Source organism: Mesocricetus auratus, unplaced genomic scaffold (assembly GCF_017639785.1).
Source record: "Mesocricetus auratus isolate SY011 unplaced genomic scaffold, BCM_Maur_2.0 Super-Scaffold_100006, whole genome shotgun sequence".
NCBI classification, from domain to species: Eukaryota; Metazoa; Chordata; class Mammalia; order Rodentia; family Cricetidae; genus Mesocricetus; species Mesocricetus auratus.
Window position 1 is genome coordinate 73,185,453 of NW_024429190.1, and position 19,546 is coordinate 73,204,998.

The following is a 19,546-nucleotide window of genomic DNA, read 5'->3' on the forward strand; positions in this document are numbered from 1 at the left end:
GAGGAAGAAAGCTTTGTGCTTTCCCTGCTCAGTTCGGACAGCAGGGACCTGTCCCACACAGTCGACATTCCATGGACCTGCCTGGAGTCAAATAGTAGGCATTTCTCCCGAAATTCAGCTGTACTCATTCTTTTATTCTTTCTGGATTCAAACAATAAAGTCCCCTCACAACAATCGTCCCTATGGGACAGGCTTACGGGTGCAAAACCAGTCCAATTCATCAGGTCCTCAGCTACGTCCTTCCTTACAAAGAGAACCGTCAGAGAACCTCATATATATGGACGTTCAAAATTCTGTTGTTTTATTTTATCTTTCTCAGACCCCACAACATCAGCAAAAGCCACCTCTTAAAAACCAACCATTCTGTTTCCTTTGGTCTAAAGTCTCTGAATCCAAGCAGCCAGACCTTAGCTTCTTATTCCTACCACTAGAGGGAGTCCACTTATTAGACTCGAGAGACAAGACCATGGGCTTATTGCATCCTAGCTTTTGCATGAAGCAGTAAGTAGTGCCAGATCTGGTTCAGCTGAAATGTGACCCTACTGCTTGGAGGCACAGTGGTCAGGAAGACCTGGGGTTACAGGGTTGGCTCTCTGTGTCTCTCTTCATTGTGAGATAATTAATCTATGGTGAAGGTCTTCAGTAGAGTTTTGAAGCTAGACTCAGACGCTGACAAAATAAGTTCCTCTCTGCTTTTATTTTGTGTTGACTGTTCTCAGAAAACTCATGCAACAAACCTAATCACAAGTGAAATGAGACAGTAGGACAGAGAGAACAAAAACATCACTTCCGACTCTGAGCAGTCACTTCTACAAAAGTGAATTGCTTAGGCTTCAAGAGCTTTACTATAGGTCAAGTTACCCCAGTTCTCCTATTTATGACTTACAATTGAAGAAAATACTATTTTTACAGATTAGGTTTCAAATACTATGTCTAAATGGTACTTGAGCCAAATAACTCAACTTCAAAACGAGTGTTACAGGGACCTCTGATTTCATGTTTACATGAATTACTTTTAGAATAATTAAGAGATTAAAGAAAGGCTTGGCAAGGAACCAAGTCATTTAATACATTAATAGCACAGTAGCTTATGGGTGGCCTTCGAAATAGAGTCAGCTCCAGGGTGGAATTCCTCTGGGATATTTTAAAGTGTGTAACAATTCTGACAACTTCTATAAGTTTCTTTCACAGGGCTCACATGGAAGTCATGTAGTATCATTGCCTTTTCCCTCCCATCTATTCTCTTCAAGGCTGCTGATATGTATATATCCATTGGCAGTCAGATATGATGCAGGGTGTTAAGTTATTTTTTTGTATCTGTTGACACTTGCTTTGTGTACAAGAATGTGGTCAATTTTATTCAGCATTTGTCTGTTTAGTTTTTGTTTGGTTGGCCTGTTTATTGGCAAAAGTGGGGTATCGAAGTCAACCATATCACTGTGTGAGGGCCAATATGTGCTTTTAGCTGTAGTAGTGCTTCTTTTATAAACTTGGGTGCCCTTGTGCTTTGGGCACAGATGTTAAGAATTGCTTGAAATATTTTCTTGATGAATTTTCCTTTGATGAGAAAGAATGTTAGTGTCCTTCCCCATTTCTTCTGATTAGTTTGGTTTTGAAATGCATTAGCCAGACATTTAAATGGATACACTGGCTTCCTTTGGGGTTCATTTGCTTGGAAAATCTTTTTCCATTCTTTTGCCTTAAGTTGTAGGTGGACTTATCTGTTCTGCCAGCCCCTCCCTAATAACCACACTGAGACTTAGTGTTAATTGTAAATGCCCAGATGTTAGCTTAAGATTGTCTCCAGCCAGCTCTTATAACTTAAATTAACCCATTTCTATTAACCTGAGTGCTGCCTCGAGGCTCATTTACCTCATCTATGAGTTTCCCATGTTATTTCTTCCACATCTGGCTCATGATCCTCAGACTTCACTTGTCTTCCTCCCAGCATTCTCTCTGCCCAGAAAATCCTGCCTAACTATTGAACAATCAGCTTTTTTTAGGTTATATTTTCCATTTATTTACTTCTATTTCTTTTTTTTTATTTTATTTTCCAGTTTAAATTTAGATAAGAAACGAGGTTGCTTCACAAGTCAGTTCCAGGTCCCTCTCCCATTTCTTCCCCTCCTCCCGTGCCCTTCCCCCAACCCCCCCCCGTTATCCCCTCATTCCCCCAGGGAGGGTGAGACCCTCCATGGGGGTGTCCATAGTCTGTCATTTCATATAGGGCAGGGCCTAGACCCTTCCCCAAGAGTTCAGGGTGAGAGTGCACCTCACATTGTTCTATGGAAGTCCAAAGTCCGTGTGTATACTTGGGATGGGTACTGATCTGCTGCCCAAGGCTCAATAGATTCCCTAGGAACAATCAGCTTTTTATTAACAATAAGAACAACACATTTTCACAGTGTGCAGAAGGGTTATTCCACAGCATTAAAGCATTGTCAATACTTGATGTTGAGGTGTGTTTCTTGGATTTAGGGAAAGAATGATTCTTGTTTTTTTAATCCTATCTGGTAGCATTTGTTTTTTTTTTTTTAATTGGGGAATTAGGAGCACTGATAGTATAAAATCTCAATGAGCAGTGTTTGTTGATTACTGTTATTTTGTTGTTCTGGCATGGGTTCCTCCCCCTTTTGATTTGTTCTTTGTGATTAACCTCTTCGGGTTGAGGTTTTCCTTCTAGTGCATTGTATAGAGCTAGCTTTATAGATATATACTAATTGTGTTTGGCTTTATCATGAAATGTTTTTATGTGTGGTTATTGAAATTTTTATTGGATATAGCAGTCTGGGCTGGCATCTGTGGTCTTTTAGAATTTGCAGAACATGAGTTCAGGCCCTTTTGGCTTTTAAAATCTCCATTGAGAAAGTGGTTACTATTCTAATGGGTTTACTTATATACGTTATATGGTCTTATTCCCTTGAAGTTATTAATATTCTTTCTTTGTTCTCTGTGTGTAATGTTTTGATTGTTATATGCCAAGGGAATTTCTTTACTGATCCAGTGTTTTCGTTTTTCTGTATGCTTCTTGTACTATAGTAGACACCTCCTTCTTTAGATTAGGGACTTTTCTATTATTTTACTGAAAATATTTCTGTACTTTTGATGTTGGTTTCTTCTCTTTCCTTTATTTCTATTATTTGTAGGTTTGGCCTTTTTATAGTGTGCCAGACTTCCTGAATGTTTTGTACTTGGATTTTTTTTTTAGATTTAACACTTTCTTTGACTGAGGTATTCATTTCTTCTATCTTGTCTCCTATTGGTGAGGCTTGCCTCTGAGATGTTTCTTTGGCTTCCTAAATTCTTCATTTCTGATTTCATCTGAGTTTGGGTTTTCCTTAGCTATTCTGTTTCTGCTCTCATGTTCTGAAGTGTTTTCATCATTTCATCCCACTATTTGTTTGTGTTTTCACAGACATTATTAATGGATTTATTTACAACCTCTGAGATTCTTAAGTGCATTCATTATATGTAATTTGTAGTCCTCATCTTGTGCTTCAGCTATATCGTATTTCTCAGGGCCTACTGAGTTCTGATAGTGGCATAATGTCTTGGATGTTAACAACTGCATTTTTAAGCTAGTGTCTAGACATCTGGGTTTGGGATGATTATGATTCTAGGTAATGATAGCTGGTCTTGTCTTCATTTGATTCCTTGGTTTATGTTGCATTTTCTGGATCTTAGGAACATGTGATGGGTGTGAGTTTCCTGTTAGGGAGTATATCTGAGTCATTGCTGGGTGTTTCTAGGTATTGGGATCTGACACAAAAGAATGGGGTTACACTAGAATTGAGGTGTGTGTGAAAGGGTTCACAGGAAGGAGGAGAGCCAGGTCTGCCATGAGGTTTGGCAGTATCCGCAGGGAGTGGAGTCAGAGAGGGAGGACAATCTCCTGCAAGTGCTCGGCTACAGGGCTGGGCATGAGACTGGGGTATTCGAAATGGAGGGCTGGACAGATAATAAAGATTGACTATGCAGCAATGACTTTAATGCCATGATTGTATAACTAGAATCTTCATTGAATGTGCTTGTTAGTTACACATCAGTCCTTGCTTGATGCTACAAAGGGTTTTCTGAATACACAGTCATGTCATCTGCACAGGTAAACAACTTTACTTCTTTTCTAATTTGGATGTCTTCTTTGTCTTTTCCTGCCTAATAGCTGTGGCTAAGGCTTCCACTAATATTGGAATTAGAAGTGGCATGCCAAATAAGAATTTTCACCTAGTCCCTGGTCTTAGAGAAAAACCTTCTAGGCTTTGCCATTGAGTCTGATGGGCTGCATGCCCATCATATGTAGCTTTTTTGATGCCAGTTCCGGCTATCATTATTATTTTTTCTTTTTTGTTTATAGTGAAGAAATCACAGGCTGTAAAGCCTTTACCGCATTTATTGAGATAATCATGTGGCTTTTAGCCTTCATTCTGTTGACATGGTCATTCATATTAACTGATTTACATATGTTGAATCTGGATTTGGTTTGCTAAATTTGCAATGGATTTTTCAATCTGTATTCATCAAGGATATTGGCCTCTAGCTGTCTTTTCTTGTGTGGTTGGCTATGTTATTACGGTAATACTTGACTTATGACATGATTTTGGAAGCATTCTTTGTCTTTATTATCAATTTTTTGGAACAATCTCAATAAAGATTCATCTTAAGTATTTTTTAAATGCCTGGTAGAATCACTAGAAATCTATTTGATTCTTGGCTTTCCTTATTGAAAGGCTTTTATTATTAATTCAATCTCCCTGTATTAGTTTGCTTTCTGTTTGCTGTGATAAAAACACCTACCAAAAACAACTTGGGGAAGAAAGGGTTTATTTTAGCTTGTGGATTATACTCAACATTTGAAGGCAGACAAGGCAGAATCTTGAGGCAGAAACCAATAGAAGAATGCTCATTACTGGCTTGCTTCCTCTGAACTAGCCAGCTATGTTTCCTGCACATCCCAGACCAACTTGCCCAGGGATTGCACTACCCACAAAGTGGCAGACCCTCCTGCACTAATCAGCAACCAATTAAATGCCCCACAGACAGATCCGCAGGTCAATCTGATAGACCATTCCTCAATAGAGTTCCTCTTCCCACACATGAATAAGTTTGTGTTGAGCTGATGAAAACTAACACTCCCTTCAATTTTTATTTGTTCAGATTTTCTTTTCTTTCATGATTCAGTCTAGAACAGATACATGGCTCTAGGAATCATCTGTTTCTTCTGTGATATCCAGATTGCTGGTACAGAATTGTTCATAATTGGCACAGTTCTGTGGCATCAGTTCCAGTGTCTCTGCTTTCACTTCTGAATTTGAATATTTGAGTCATGTCACTTAGTAGAAAAGAACAAAACAAACAAACAAAAATCAGGGACCCAATTAAAAAGTGGACAAAAGGAATTAAATAGATGATTTCTCCCAAAGAGAACTAAGATATGGTTACAGGTGAGTAAAAGGATGTTCAAATTTACAGGTCGTGAGGGTTGTGCTCATCATACCACAGTGAGATAGCCCCTAAGATGAGTTAGAAAGTTAGATTGATGGTTACCAATAAAATGGAATGGAACAAGGCTCAACGAGAATAACTTTTATTTTTCTTTCTCCAAGAGTTATATAATGATTGCTTTTACATTATATTTAAAGTTCCTACATAATATAAAAAGTATACCCAGCTGGGTGTTGGTGGCACTTGCCTTTAATTTCAGCACTTGGGAGGCAGAGGCAGACAGATCTCTGTGAGTTTGAGACCAGCCTGGTCTACAAGAGCTAGTTCCAGGACAGCCTCCAAAGCCACAGAGAAACCCTGTCTCAAACCCCCCCCCAAAAGTATACTGAATTAAGGCCAATTTATCAGGATTCAGTACAAAATATTAGATCTCGGGGGGGGGGGGCAATTCAACATGTAAACAATCTGTGGAGTTCAATCTCAATTGCTGTGTGAATCGTTGTGTGTTTAACACTCAAAACTGATAAAGAATGCCAATAAATGTTGGATTTCAGTGCCAGAAATTTTTATTATGGTAGAATTTAAAACTGGCACTGTCATTTGTAAGTTAAATGCCCTCAGCCCTGTTTTGTACCAATGAAGACTTAAAAGGTAGTAGAAATTGAATATGCCATATAGAGAATTACATGAGTTTAAGACACTCCCATGCTTGTAGGTTTGGAAACTTGGTCTTCAGCTGGTGAACCTGTCCAGGAGGCCGATGGAATCCTTAGAAGGTAGAGTCTTGCTAAAGAAAGTCTGTCCCTAGGCATGGGCTTTGCAGCTTGGACCATATCTTCTGTTCTCTTTTGTTTGCTTCCTGTTGGAAGAGGCACTGTGCTCAGCCAGCCTCCTGCTTCTGCTGCCTTCTGTAAAGCTGACAAACCCTCTCTCCTGCCAGAAAGGCCTCCCTGCCTGTGGATTGGTCCCATGAGTTCAACGTCTGAGGACATGTTTACCCCAAAGTGCAGAACTTTGTTTAAACTGAAGAGGGGGAGAATATTCCCTCGAAGACCCTTGAACCCCAGCCTTCAAGTAGAGGCCAAGCTTCAGCTTCCCAAGCGCCAGAGGTTTTGTTTTTCCCCTATGCCTTGGAGTGTGTGTATTTCCTCCCCCCAACAAAAATCTTTCTTTACTGGCTAATGCTACTGGCTTCTGTATGCTATGTCTGAGACAACTCCCGTCCCCCCATCACTCCATCCCCACTGACATCTCTGAACAAGAATTCCTGGATAGAAGCTGTGTCTGCAAACACTGATTAGAACTATAATACTGAGAAGAGATTGGAATGTTGTGGGTCTAGAGGCTAATGACTTTATCTTGGACTAGTTTTAAGAGGCTCCTCCCACAGCCATTCCTTACCTACCTTTGTGTCAGAACTAACATCTAGTGACTAATAGATTAAACACTTTTTGAAATCTATTAACTTAATGAGGTACTAACTACCACTGACTCCACAGCTTAGACTGTCATCAGATAGCATCTTAAGCCTATAAAAAAGTTGTACCCATGTTACTGTAACCATAGCTCTGATGTACCTCCCAATGTATTTTGAAGTTGCCTTGACTTATGGCATTCTTTGTTCTGTGAGACAGTGGAACTGTTTCAGTGTTGGAACATAGAATTTGGGGTAATCTAAATCTGTGTTCCTGGACCCTGATCACTCAAAGTATTTCCAAGAATAAACTATCTTTTGCTCCCTTTAAGATGAGATCTGTTTTTCCCCCATTGGCATGCCTGTTATGTTCAAGAATTTTTCTACCTTTTAAAATCAAGAAACAAAATCAAGACCCCTAGATAGTAACATCACTTACACAGTAATATAAAAGTAACTGACACAGAAATGGGTACCAGGGAAGTGGAGTTGTCGCTGTGATGAACTTGATCGTATTGGTTTTTGGAGGATGTGGAAGGCTTTGGGACTTTGGGTAGGAAAGCCATTGAACCCAATGGGTAGAGCTAGAAAGGCTGCTCTTGTGGGAGCTTGTAAGACAGGAGTGCTGAGATTAATGAAGAAAGTGGAAGCTCATTGCAGGAGATATGGAAGAACAGGGAAATCTACCAGCAATGTGTGAGACCAATTATGTGATAATGTAATAGAGAACCTGCATTCTGACCTTGTTCTTGGGATTTGAATGTGGCTGAATTTTAAAAAGAAACAGATGAGCTTCTGTGGGGAAGAAAATTTCAAGACCTCATAACATTAAACCTGTGACATGGTTATCACGAAGTTATCACCTCCCATGTAGGTCTACAGGAAAACATAGCAACAGATGTAATGTTAAATGCTTTTTATTCTTTTTGTTCTTTTGTCTTTTTTGGTGGGGCACTACCCAGCTCCCAAGTAAATCATACACAGATATTTATTCTTAGTTATGAATGCCTGGCATTAGCTTGGCTTGTTTCTAGACAACTTTTCTTTATTTAGAAGCAAACATTTTACATATCAATACCCCCTTTCCTCTCCCTTCCATCCTCCCATGGCCCCTACCAACACCACCAACCCACCCCCACCTGCTCCCCAAGGATAGTGAGGCCCTCCATGGGGGATCATCAAATTCTATCACATCACTTGGGGGAGAGACTAGGCCCTCCTCCATGTATCTGGGGTGAAATAGTATCCCTCCATAAGGAATGGGCTCCCAAGATTCATTTGTGTGCTAGGATAAATACTGGTACCACTGTTACAGGTTCCATAGCCTGTCCAGGTCTCCTAACTGACACCCACATTCAAAGGCCTTGGTTCAGTCCAATGATGGCTCCCTAGCTTTTCGACTCTCATTAGGTCATGTCAGCTGTTTCTGTAAGTTTCTCCAGCATGGTCTTGACTCCTTTGCTTGCCCATCCTCCCTCTCTACAACTGGATTCCAGGAGTATGGCTCAGTGCTTAGCTGTGCGTGCCGGCTTCTGCTTCCATCAGCTACTGGATGGAGGCCCTAGGATGGCAATTAAGGTCGTCATCTGCTACACCCACAGCGGTGACCCCTGTGTAACTGTAGCAGAATGCCGCTCTACTGGGGGGAACTGCCTGAAGGGATGGGGTCAGAGCTTCTCGAAGCGGAGCCCCAGGCAGTCTCCTGGAGAGAAGCCCGATCCATGAGAGCCTCCAGAAGATCCCTGCGCTGGCGAGCAATATGTTCTGTTTTCTTTATGCTTTTCTGCGTAATCTGTTTAATCACTTTGCTATCTGTTTCCCAAGCACAGGCTAACCCAGATTCTAAAAAGGAAGCTGGCAATGCCACCAGCCCTGAGATGAATAACCCACTGCTCGAGGCACCTCCATTTATCCAGGCTGTTTATACAGAAGCTGGATACAATAAGACTAGTAATCAAACTCTGGGAGATTTTCTTAATGTTGTGAAACGAAGGGAACTCCTTATAGAACACTTCCCGGAGGATATACTCAGTATCTGATTAAGGGGAGATGGTGGACGGCGCCACGATGGGTGCCGGAGCAAGGAAACTATTTAGAGCCCCTATTATATACGGGAGGCTATGATGAGCGGGGTTACAGATGGGTCAACCATAAAGGCAAGAGAGTTCTTTGGAATTCATTAAACTTCATGGAATGGTTACGTAGAAGCAGGAGACCATGGTGTATTTATAATGAAAAGGAGAGACGAGCCATTTTAGAAAATATGATGACAGTCTTAAGATACTGGCATGCTTGCTTATGCAAGCAGTTGTGGGAAGCCTTGTATCGCAGATATGATTCCTTTAAAGAACACATTGCTAAGTACATCAGAGGGGAGCTAAAACTATCCATGTAGAAAGAGGAAGTTGACACTTGTCTCTAAAGATATGCTAGACATGATTCATCGAGCAGCCAGTTCATGACCAACCGCAAAGCCACAAATAATTGTATTAATAGATAAACTTATGCTATGTCTGTGTATTAATAGATAAACTTATGCTATGTCTGATTTGGGGCTGGAAACTTTTCGCTGAGATGTTCAAATTCTAAAAAATCATGATTCAGCTGTAACATGAATTGTATTTTTTCTATCCTTGTTCCTTGTTTCTATCACTATATAAGAGAAGTTTAAACTTCAGTAAAATTACAGCAGTTCACTAAGACTCTTGGTGTCTGTCTGTCATTTCCTGCGCCGTATCCTGACCTCTCCTGATACCTTCGACCCTGAGCTCCCGCGGTCTGATACTCTCCGCCAGAGCGGTCCGCGGCAGCTGGCGCCCGAACAGGGACTTGAAGGACAGGTAATCTTTCTTTTCTTTCCTTTTTAGTGGTCAAGGAACGGATCTCACCAGGGAGCTGCAGTCCCGCCGGTAAAGGCTGACCGGTTAAGCGTGAGTAATCTTGAAAAACAGGAAATAATCATGGGGCATACGCTGACTAAAAATGAGAGCATGCTGGTTACCATGTTACATAGAATGTTGCTCAATTCAGGACTTCATACTTCTAAGAAAGATTTAGAGCACTTTGCTATGTTTATTCAAAAGATAAGCCCTTGGTTCTTGAATGAGGGGTCCTTGACCTTAGGAGAATGGAAAAAACTTGGTCGAGAAATGCGAAAATATGTACAGGAAAATGGAGAAAAGACCCTGCCTCCTCAAGCCTTCCCTTTATGGTTGCATATTAGAGAAATATTGACTGAAGGCACCCCTTTTCAGGGCCTTTGTCGAGAAACAGCTTCTGAGACTGAGGAACCGGTATATGCTGAGGTGGCTTTCGAGGAAGGTACCTCGGAAGAATTAAAACCATTACAAACGGGAAAACACTGCAGACGTAAAGAATCGTCTCCTGAGAATGATGATGATGATGTCTATTTAGATGATGAGATGGCAAAGGAGGATTGGGAAGATGATTTTAGAGATCATACTGACCCTCCTCCCTCCTATATTACAATGGTAAAAGAGAAAAAACCAGTCCCAAAGCCTCGAAAATACCCTCCCTTGGTCCCTATGGGATTTCAAGGGGCTATGGCTGAAGCAAGGAGAACCGGAGATACTACCTTTGGTATATTCCCGGTCACAGAAGTTTGGGACGAGGAACCTATGTGGGAACCTTTGCCCCTTAAAACTCTTAAAGAGCTGCAACAGGCTGTAAAGATGTCTGGACCATCTGCACCTTTTACCTTGCAGATCGTAGAAATGGTGGCCAGTTCTTGGCTAACTCCCTATGACTGGCTACAGACTGCTAAGGCCACACTCTCTCCTGGAGATTATATTCTCTGGAGAACTGAATATGAGGACAGATGCAAAGAGACCATTGTAGACTCCATCAAAAAACGAGGCCCCAAGCCCACAATGGCCATGCTTATGGGCACAGGAGAATATGCCACCCCTCAGTCTCAGACTAAAATACCTCGAGATATTTTGCAAATAATAACTACTAATGCTGTTCAAGCATGGAGGCGGATTCCTCCTTCAGGAACCAAGGGAGGAGCATTGGCTAATATAAAGCAGGGAACAGAAGAAACTTATCAGGAGTTTATAGCCCGGTTAGAGGAGGCTATTAATAGAATGATGCCTCCTTCTGAGGGCACTGATATTCTCCTCAAACAATTAGCTTGGGAAAATGCCAATGCTCTATGTCAGGATTTAATTAGACCAATCAGAAAAACTGGTAACCTGCAAGATTATATAAAAGCATGTCAGGACGCCTCACCAGCAGTAGTGCAAGGAATGGCCTATGCTGCAGCCATGAAAGGACAAAAGTTCAGCTCATATGTGAAACAGACATATGGAGGGGGTAAAAGACCTTCCTCCCCACTTACTTGCTTTTCCTGTGGAATGGAAGGACATATCCAGAAAAATTGTCCAAAGAATGATAGGCATAAAGGACAAAAAGGAACCCCAGGTTTGTGTCCTAGATGTAGGAAAGGAAAACATTGGAAAAGTGAGTGCAAATCTAAGTTCCGGAAAGATGGAACCCCTCTTAGCGAGGAAGAAGAAAAAGAGACAAAAAACTGGTAGAGGGGCGATCTCCTAGCCCCACAGCAAAGGGAGAGGAGGAATTTAAAGAAAGCTCTCTTAACCCTGATGCTCCAGAATTTACAATACATGATTTGCCTAGAGCTACTCCAGGAAGTGCAGGGCTGGACCTCATCTGTAAGGAAGATATAATTCTGTCCAGATGGGATGGAGTTTCTATAATAAATACCCATACTAAAGGGACTCTACTGCCTCAAACGACAGGATTAATACTGGGTAGAAGTTCTAACATCAAGAAAAACTTTGAAGTAATTCCTGGAGTAATAGACTCTGACACAGAGAATACTATTAAGGTGATGGTGAAACCATTGTCTGAAACAATTCAGTTGCATAAAGGACAGAGAATAGCTCAGTTATTATTGATACCTTATATTCATTTACCAAATCCGGTCCTCCAGGAAGGGAGAGGACAAGGACAGTTTGGTTCCAGTGAGGGAGCATTCATGATTCAAGACCTAAGTCAAAGACCCTTTAAGACGATTACTATAGAAGGGAAAGCCTTCAGGGGTCTTATGGACACTGGGGCAGACAGAACATGTATCTGTGCCTCAGATTGGCCTAATGCTTGGCCAATCAAGAAAACAGGTTCATCCCTTTTAGGATTAGGATCTGCCTCTGGTGTAATGCAAAGCACTAGACAATTGAAATGGACTCATGAAGGAAAGAAGGGGATAATTCAGCCCTATGTTTTGCCCTCACTCCCATTTACGTTGTGGGGAAGAGATTTATTAGATTCTATGGATCTAAAATTGGTATCTGCAGAGGAATTAAGGTACCAGCATTTTTCATAGGGGTCACTGAAGAAAATCTTTGTGCAGATAAAATACAATGGCTGACTCAAGACCCCCTATGGGTAAGTCAGTGGCCCCTAACAGAAGAAAAAGTGCAAGCTCTTGAGCAGCTAGTTCAGGATCAATTAGAAAAAGGGCACTTAGTGGAGTCCAATAGCCCTTGGAACACACCAGTGTTTGTTATAAAAAAGAAATCAGGGAAATGGAGGCTATTGCAGGACCTTAGAGCAGTAAATGCTGTTATGAAGGATATGGGAGCACTGCAACCAGGATTGCCATCTCCAGTTGCAGTACCTAATGGCTGGCCTACTTATGTGATAGATCTACAAGATTGTTTCTTCACTATAAAGTTGCACCCAGAAGATAGTGAATATTTTGCTTTTAGTGTGCCATCAGTAAATTTTAAAAGGCCTTTTAAAAGATATCAATGGGTCACTTTGCCTCAAGGAATGAAAAATTCTCCTACCTTATGTCAAAAATTTGTAGCAAGAGCCTTAGAAACAGTTAGAAAAGTATATAAGGAGGCATATATTATACATTATATGGATGATATTCTGTTGGCTTATCCAAAAGGGGAAGTTTTGGAATTCTTATTAAAAGATATGATCCAAGCATTAACTAGTAATGGACTTGTAATTGCTCCTGATAAAATACAGAAAAATAAACCACTCAATTACCTGGGACAGGTAATTCATGAAGATTTTATAGTTTCACAAAAAATATCCCTAAGGAAAGATAGGCTAAAAACTCTAAATGATTTCCAAAAATTATTAGGGGACATTAATTGGCTACGCCCTTATTTAAAAATAACCACAGGAACCTTGAGTCCGTTATATTCTATTTTGCATGGGGATTCTAATCCGAAATCAATACGAACATTAACTCCTGAAGCTCTTGCAGCTTTACAAATTGTTGAACAGGCCTTGTCTAATGCAAGAGTTAAACAGCTAGATTATAATAAAATCTGGAAATTATTGATCTTTTCCACTAGTTATACACCCACCGCTTGCTTATGGCAAGATGGGATATTAGAATGGTTGCATTTACCGCATACACAAACAAAGATGGTTGCTGATTATCCATATATGTGCTCTTTATTAATCATTAAAGGTAGGAATAGATCCAAAGAATTGTTTGGGTCAGAACCTATGGAAATTGTTACTCCTTATAACAAAGGACAAGTAGATTTCTTAATACAAAATAATGAGGATTGGGTTTTGGCTCTTCAAGGATATATTGGACAAATAAAATATCATTACCCCAGGCATCCTCTCATTGAATTTTCAAAAAATGTGGAATTTATTTTCCCCACTTGTTTTTCTCATGAGCCTCTGATTACGGCCCCAAATGTTTTTACAGATGGTTCCTCCACGGGAAGGGCTGCGGTCTATGCCCCAGATTATGGTTATTGGGTGCAAGACGGGCTACGCGGTTCTGCACAGCAGGCAGAAATTAGGGCAGTAATTTTAGCTCTGACTAAGATTTCCCAATCTTTTAATTTATACTCAGATTCCAAATATGTGGTTAATCTCTTTCCTGCTATAGAGACTGCCACCTTGTCCGGGAAATCCCCCATTTTAATTTTATTGCAAAATTTGCAAGAACTTCTTCAAAAAAGAATGCATAAAATATTTGTGGGACATATAAGAGGACATACTAAGCTGCCTGGTCCCTTGTCACATGGGAATCATATGGCAGATTTATTGACTATGACCTTAACACCTCAGGTCTGGAACATTACTGAAGCACAAGAAAATCATGCTCTTCATCATCAGAATGCTAACGCACTTAGAAAAATGTTTCATTTAAGTAGAGAACAGGCCAGACAAATAGTGAAATCTTGCGGCCAATGTCCTGCACCCCATTCAGTACCAAAAATGGGGGTAAACCCCCGGGGACTTAAGCCAAATGTAATATGGCAGATGGATGTAACTCATGTAACCTCTTTTGGAAAATTGTCCTTTCTTCATGTAACTGTAGATACCTTTTCTCACTTTACTCATGCCTCAGCTAGAACTGGGGAAGCAGTTAAAGATGTTGTGCAACATTTGTCTCAATGTTTTCATATAATGGGATTTCCTTCACAAGTTAAAACGGACAACGGCCCTGCATACACCTCTAAGGCTTTTGCTTCCTTTTGCCAACAATGGGGCATTAAACATGTTACAGGAATTCCCTACAATCCTCAAGGACAGGCAATTATAGAAAGGACTCATCAGGTTCTTAAAATTCAAATAGAAAGGTTGCAGAGATCCAGCAATGTGTATTTTACTCCTCATCATGTTTTGTCACATTCCCTGTTTGTCATTAATCATTTGAATTTAAATAGCCAAGGAATTTCTGCTGCCCTATCCCATTGGGATAGAGAAATTATTAAAAGCCCATTGCCCAAAGTATTATGGAAAGATCTTTTAACCGGGACCTGGAAAGGGCCAGATATACTCATAACGGCGGGACGAGGGTATGCTTGTATCTTTCCCCAGGATGCCGAGTCCCCCATTTGGGTTCCGGACCGACTCATCAGACCTGCCCCGAAAGAAAAGGAAGCAGAAGCGGAGGCAACGGAAGCAGCAGAAGCAGCTGATTCTGCAAATGAAGAGACTGAGAGTCAGCCGGGGAAAGCCAATGACCTGGACTCAAGTTCGCTCGCTGACGCGACATGCTAAAGAACTTTTAATTGAATTGGGGAAACCCCCGACGCCTGCATGTTATTTCTTGGCCTTTCTTTCTCTCCTCTCTGCTACCCCTCTACCCACAGAGGGGGTTTCCTATTGGGCTTATGTTCCAGATCCTCCCATCATCCAGCCCGTAGGCTGGATGGACCCACAACACATTAAAGTGTTAACAAATGATTCACTAAGAATAGGCGGTGCTCAGAATTCAGAGCTCCGCCCCAGCACATCCTCCTTTATAAATTTTGAGGGCAGAGCAGATTCGTTACCGGTCTGCCTGACTCTTCAGGGAAAGGCTCCTCATGGCTGCTTTACTACGCGCTATAGGACCTTTCTTACAGATTCTCCTGATAGGGCACAACTCGGTGATTCCTCAGGTAAAAGATGGATATGGGAGGTTCAGATGCAGACTTTGGGTGATCCTTTATATAAAGAAGTCTTTGTAAATAGGCAAACAAGTCCTGAAGTACAGTGTATTGAAAAATACAGGGATAAGGATAAGTTTTGGGATGCAGCATTAACCAATAATCCAACATGGTTACAATGTGCCTTTCCTCATGCGGCTACTTGGTATGCTCCAGTTAATTTGACTGATGAAAATTTATTAGTATGGGATTATTCTAATTCTAATAATGGCTCCAATAAGATTTATGAAAATTATATTACACAAAATAAGGAAAAATTTCATAATTATACTTATGATGGCCTTGGAGAGCCTCTTAGAAGTTGGTTTTCACCTGGGATAGTAGAACCTACCTGGTTCATCGAACAAGGAAATATCACAAGGCGGCAGTCTGACCTATTTCGGTTAGTGGCCGCAGCCAATATGTTCTTGGAAAAGAAACCTGGTGAAAAGAAGTCTTTAGCTTATGGTTTGCGTGCATGTTTATCCTATCCCTATGCCATGCTTCTTGCGCAGCAGGCTTCTGTTAATATTTCCCAAGAGCCCGGAAATTCTTACTCGGTTACTTGCCATTCCTGTAAATTGACTAATTGCATTTCTTCAGCGGAATCAAAGGATTTGGATACAGTTATAATCGTTCGACGCCCTTCTTATGTTTTGTTGCCAGTAGAGCTTGGTGAAGAGCCTTGGTATGATAATGCTGCTTTACAAGTTTTAGAGGACTTTAATGCCCTTATTAGGCCAAAACGTTTTGTTGCTGCTCTTGTTCTTGGCATTGCTGCTTTAATATCAATTTTAACTACTTTTACTGTTGCCACCACGGCATTGGTTGAGACAATTCAAACTGCACAGTTTGTTAATAACCTCAATCGCAATGTTTCTCTTGCTTTAATTCAGCAGGAATTAATTGATAAGAAATTGGAATCAAAATTAAATGCTTTGGAGGAAGTGGTGGTTGCACTTGGTCAGGAAATGAGCAATCTTAAAAATACGCTTTCAGTTCGCTGTCATGGCAATTTTAAGTCTATTTGTGTCACACCTCTGCCTTACAATACCTCTGAACCTTGGGAAAAAGTGAAAGCACATCTGCAGGGAGTTTGGACAAGCAGTAGCATTTCCCATGATATTGACTCATTACAAAAGGATATCTCAGCCATGAGTCAGTCGCATCTACAGTTAGGGGGGCTTCAACAACTAGCCTCCAGCCTACAGTCTAATGTAAAGGCTCTTAATCCTTTAGATTGGCTACAATACTTTATATTTCTTGGCATCCTTGTCTTGCTTTTCCTTATAGTAATTTTTCTGTTTCCTCCTCTTATCTCATGTCTTTTCAAGTCGCTCAAAACAGTGCAACAGGATATCTTCGAGCTCCGTTTTAAAAATAAAAAAGGAGGAACTGCTACACCCACAGCGGTGACCCCTGTGTAACTGTAGCAGAATGCCGCTCTACTGGGGGGAACTGCCTGAAGGGATGGGGTCAGAGCTTCTCGAAGCGGAGCCCCAGGCAGTCTCCTGGAGAGAAGCCCGATCCATGAGAGCCTCCAGAAGATCCCTGCGCTGGCGAGCAATATGTTCTGTTTTCTTTATGCTTTTCTGCGTAATCTGTTTAATCACTTTGCTATCTGTTTCCCAAGCACAGGCTAACCCAGATTCTAAAAAGGAAGCTGGCAATGCCACCAGCCCTGAGATGAATAACCCACTGCTCGAGGCACCTCCATTTATCCAGGCTGTTTATACAGAAGCTGGATACAATAAGACTAGTAATCAAACTCTGGGAGATTTTCTTAATGTTGTGAAACGAAGGGAACTCCTTATAGAACACTTCCCGGAGGATATACTCAGTATCTGATTAAGGGGAGATGGTGGACGGCGCCACGATGGGTGCCGGAGCAAGGAAACTATTTAGAGCCCCTATTATATACGGGAGGCTATGATGAGCGGGGTTACAGATGGGTCAACCATAAAGGCAAGAGAGTTCTTTGGAATTCATTAAACTTCATGGAATGGTTACGTAGAAGCAGGAGACCATGGTGTATTTATAATGAAAAGGAGAGACGAGCCATTTTAGAAAATATGATGACAGTCTTAAGATACTGGCATGCTTGCTTATGCAAGCAGTTGTGGGAAGCCTTGTATCGCAGATATGATTCCTTTAAAGAACACATTGCTAAGTACATCAGAGGGGAGCTAAAACTATCCATGTAGAAAGAGGAAGTTGACACTTGTCTCTAAAGATATGCTAGACATGATTCATCGAGCAGCCAGTTCATGACCAACCGCAAAGCCACAAATAATTGTATTAATAGATAAACTTATGCTATGTCTGTGTATTAATAGATAAACTTATGCTATGTCTGATTTGGGGCTGGAAACTTTTCGCTGAGATGTTCAAATTCTAAAAAATCATGATTCAGCTGTAACATGAATTGTATTTTTTCTATCCTTGTTCCTTGTTTCTATCACTATATAAGAGAAGTTTAAACTTCAGTAAAATTACAGCAGTTCACTAAGACTCTTGGTGTCTGTCTGTCATTTCCTGCGCCGTATCCTGACCTCTCCTGATACCTTCGACCCTGAGCTCCCGCGGTCTGATACTCTCCGCCAGAGCGGTCCGCGGCAGTCATCAATCTCTTTAATGGGGAAGGGCATCAATGGTGCCTGTCCACTACTGCCTAGATTCTTAGTTGGGATCATCTTTGTGGATCTCTGAACATTTCCATAGTGCCAGATTTCTCTTTAAACCTATAGTGGCTCCCTCTACCAACGTATCTCTTCTCTTATTCTCCTCTATTCATCCCCTGACTCAGTCTTCCTGACCCCTCTTGTTCTTCCCCCTCCTCTTCTTCCCTTCTTTTTTTCCTACCTCCCTCTTTTCTCCCCTCATGCTCCCAATTTGCTCAGGAGTTCTTGTCCCTTTTCCCGTTTTGGGGGGGACCATGTATTTCTCTTGTAGGATCCTTCTTGTTTTCTAGTTTACCTGGTGGTGTGGATTTTATGCTGGCATTCCTAATATCCATATGTGAGTGATTACATAGTTATGCCTTCAGTCTTTTGCCTCTGGACTTTTCTTGTTCATTTACTTCTATAAATCTTACTCATTCTCCATGGATTGCTGTGTGGCTGGCTGGATGACTGATTGGCTGGCTGGATAACTGGCTGGCTGGCCCCTGATGTCCTCCTCTCCTTGTTCTCTTGCTGCTCTTCCTCTTTGTGTCTCATTTTTATTTATACACCCTGCCTGCCAGCCCCACCTATCCTTGCTCCTGCCTCACTATTGGCTGCTCAGATCTTTATTAGGGCCACCAGGTATTTTAGATAGGCACAGTAACACAGCTTCACAGAGTTAAACAAATGCTGCATAAACAAAAGTCACACATGTTAAAATAATATTCTACCACAAACAGGTGAAAGAGAACTAAAAAGAAATGACAAATATGCAATTTGGAGAGGTTTTCCAAAAGACAGTAAGAAGCTTAAGGTTACAGTTAAGTCATGTGCTGAAAAAGAGGCTGCAAGATTATCATCACTATAGGGAAACTCCCTGTTCTGCACTGAAAGAAGTGAATGCCCTTGAGGAAACACACACACACACACACACACACACACACACACACACACACACACACACACACAAATTCATGCTCCATGACAGTCTGAGGATCTTCTTGAATTTTAATAGTAGGTGTGCAGTTGTTTCCCAGTCAATGGGTGTTCTTGAAGGCTCAATTTTCTTCCATTCACCTACAGAGGAAGCCCCATCAAACTGCAGGACTGGAGACCAGCCAGTGTTCTTCCTTAACCACAACACGCTTCCTTCTGATTTTAACTCCTATTTAGGGTTGTCTATTTCCACTCCCCACCAAAGAGGTTTACACATTTCATATTACTTTCCTTTGTATAATTTTAAATTAGTCAAACAACAATTAAATAAAAGATCTTGATTTTTTTGCCTACTAAAATTTAAAATGCCATAGCTGAAATTCAATTCTGGGTTTGTATGACAGTCACCTGAGTCAAACTATTATTGTTGTTTCATACTGAAATGTGAGACCCATGTCCCGAACACATGTTGATGAATATTAAATAGAAAGAAAAAAAGGAGAAACTTCATTAGCTAAAAATGCAAACTAAACAAGCTATATAAGGACAATCATATATTATGTATTTTATTAATTTCAAAAATAAGCTACTGTGCCCTCTGTCAACTAAGACAGACAGAAGTGTGTTCCTGGACAGCCTTTCTCAAT

The 19,546-nt window shown here is 41.0% G+C and overlaps 2 protein-coding genes across 3 annotated transcripts; both read left to right on the forward strand.

Annotated features, from left to right (window-relative positions):
* Positions 1-8,434: 8,434 nt before the first annotated feature.
* On the forward strand, positions 8,435-17,811 carry LOC121140890 (endogenous retrovirus group K member 25 Env polyprotein-like). Of its 2 annotated transcripts, none has more exons than XM_040747464.1 (2): positions 8,435-9,696; positions 14,708-17,811. In XM_040747464.1, exon 2 carries the CDS (start codon positions 14,709-14,711, stop codon positions 16,725-16,727), a length of 2,019 nt encoding a protein of 672 aa, XP_040603398.1. In that variant the 5' UTR covers positions 8,435-9,696; position 14,708; the 3' UTR covers positions 16,728-17,811. The 2 variants fall into 2 exon arrangements, with proteins under 2 accessions (XP_040603398.1, XP_040603399.1); XM_040747465.1 differs by lacking the exon at positions 8,435-9,696 and adding an exon at positions 9,722-9,786.
* Positions 8,485-11,415, forward strand: LOC121140988 (endogenous retrovirus group K member 8 Gag polyprotein-like). Its single transcript, XM_040747881.1, has 2 exons — positions 8,485-8,838; positions 9,724-11,415. The coding sequence occupies exons 1-2, from the start codon at positions 8,485-8,487 to the stop codon at positions 11,413-11,415; spliced, it is 2,046 nt and encodes a 681-aa protein (XP_040603815.1).
* Positions 17,812-19,546: the final 1,735 nt, after the last annotated feature.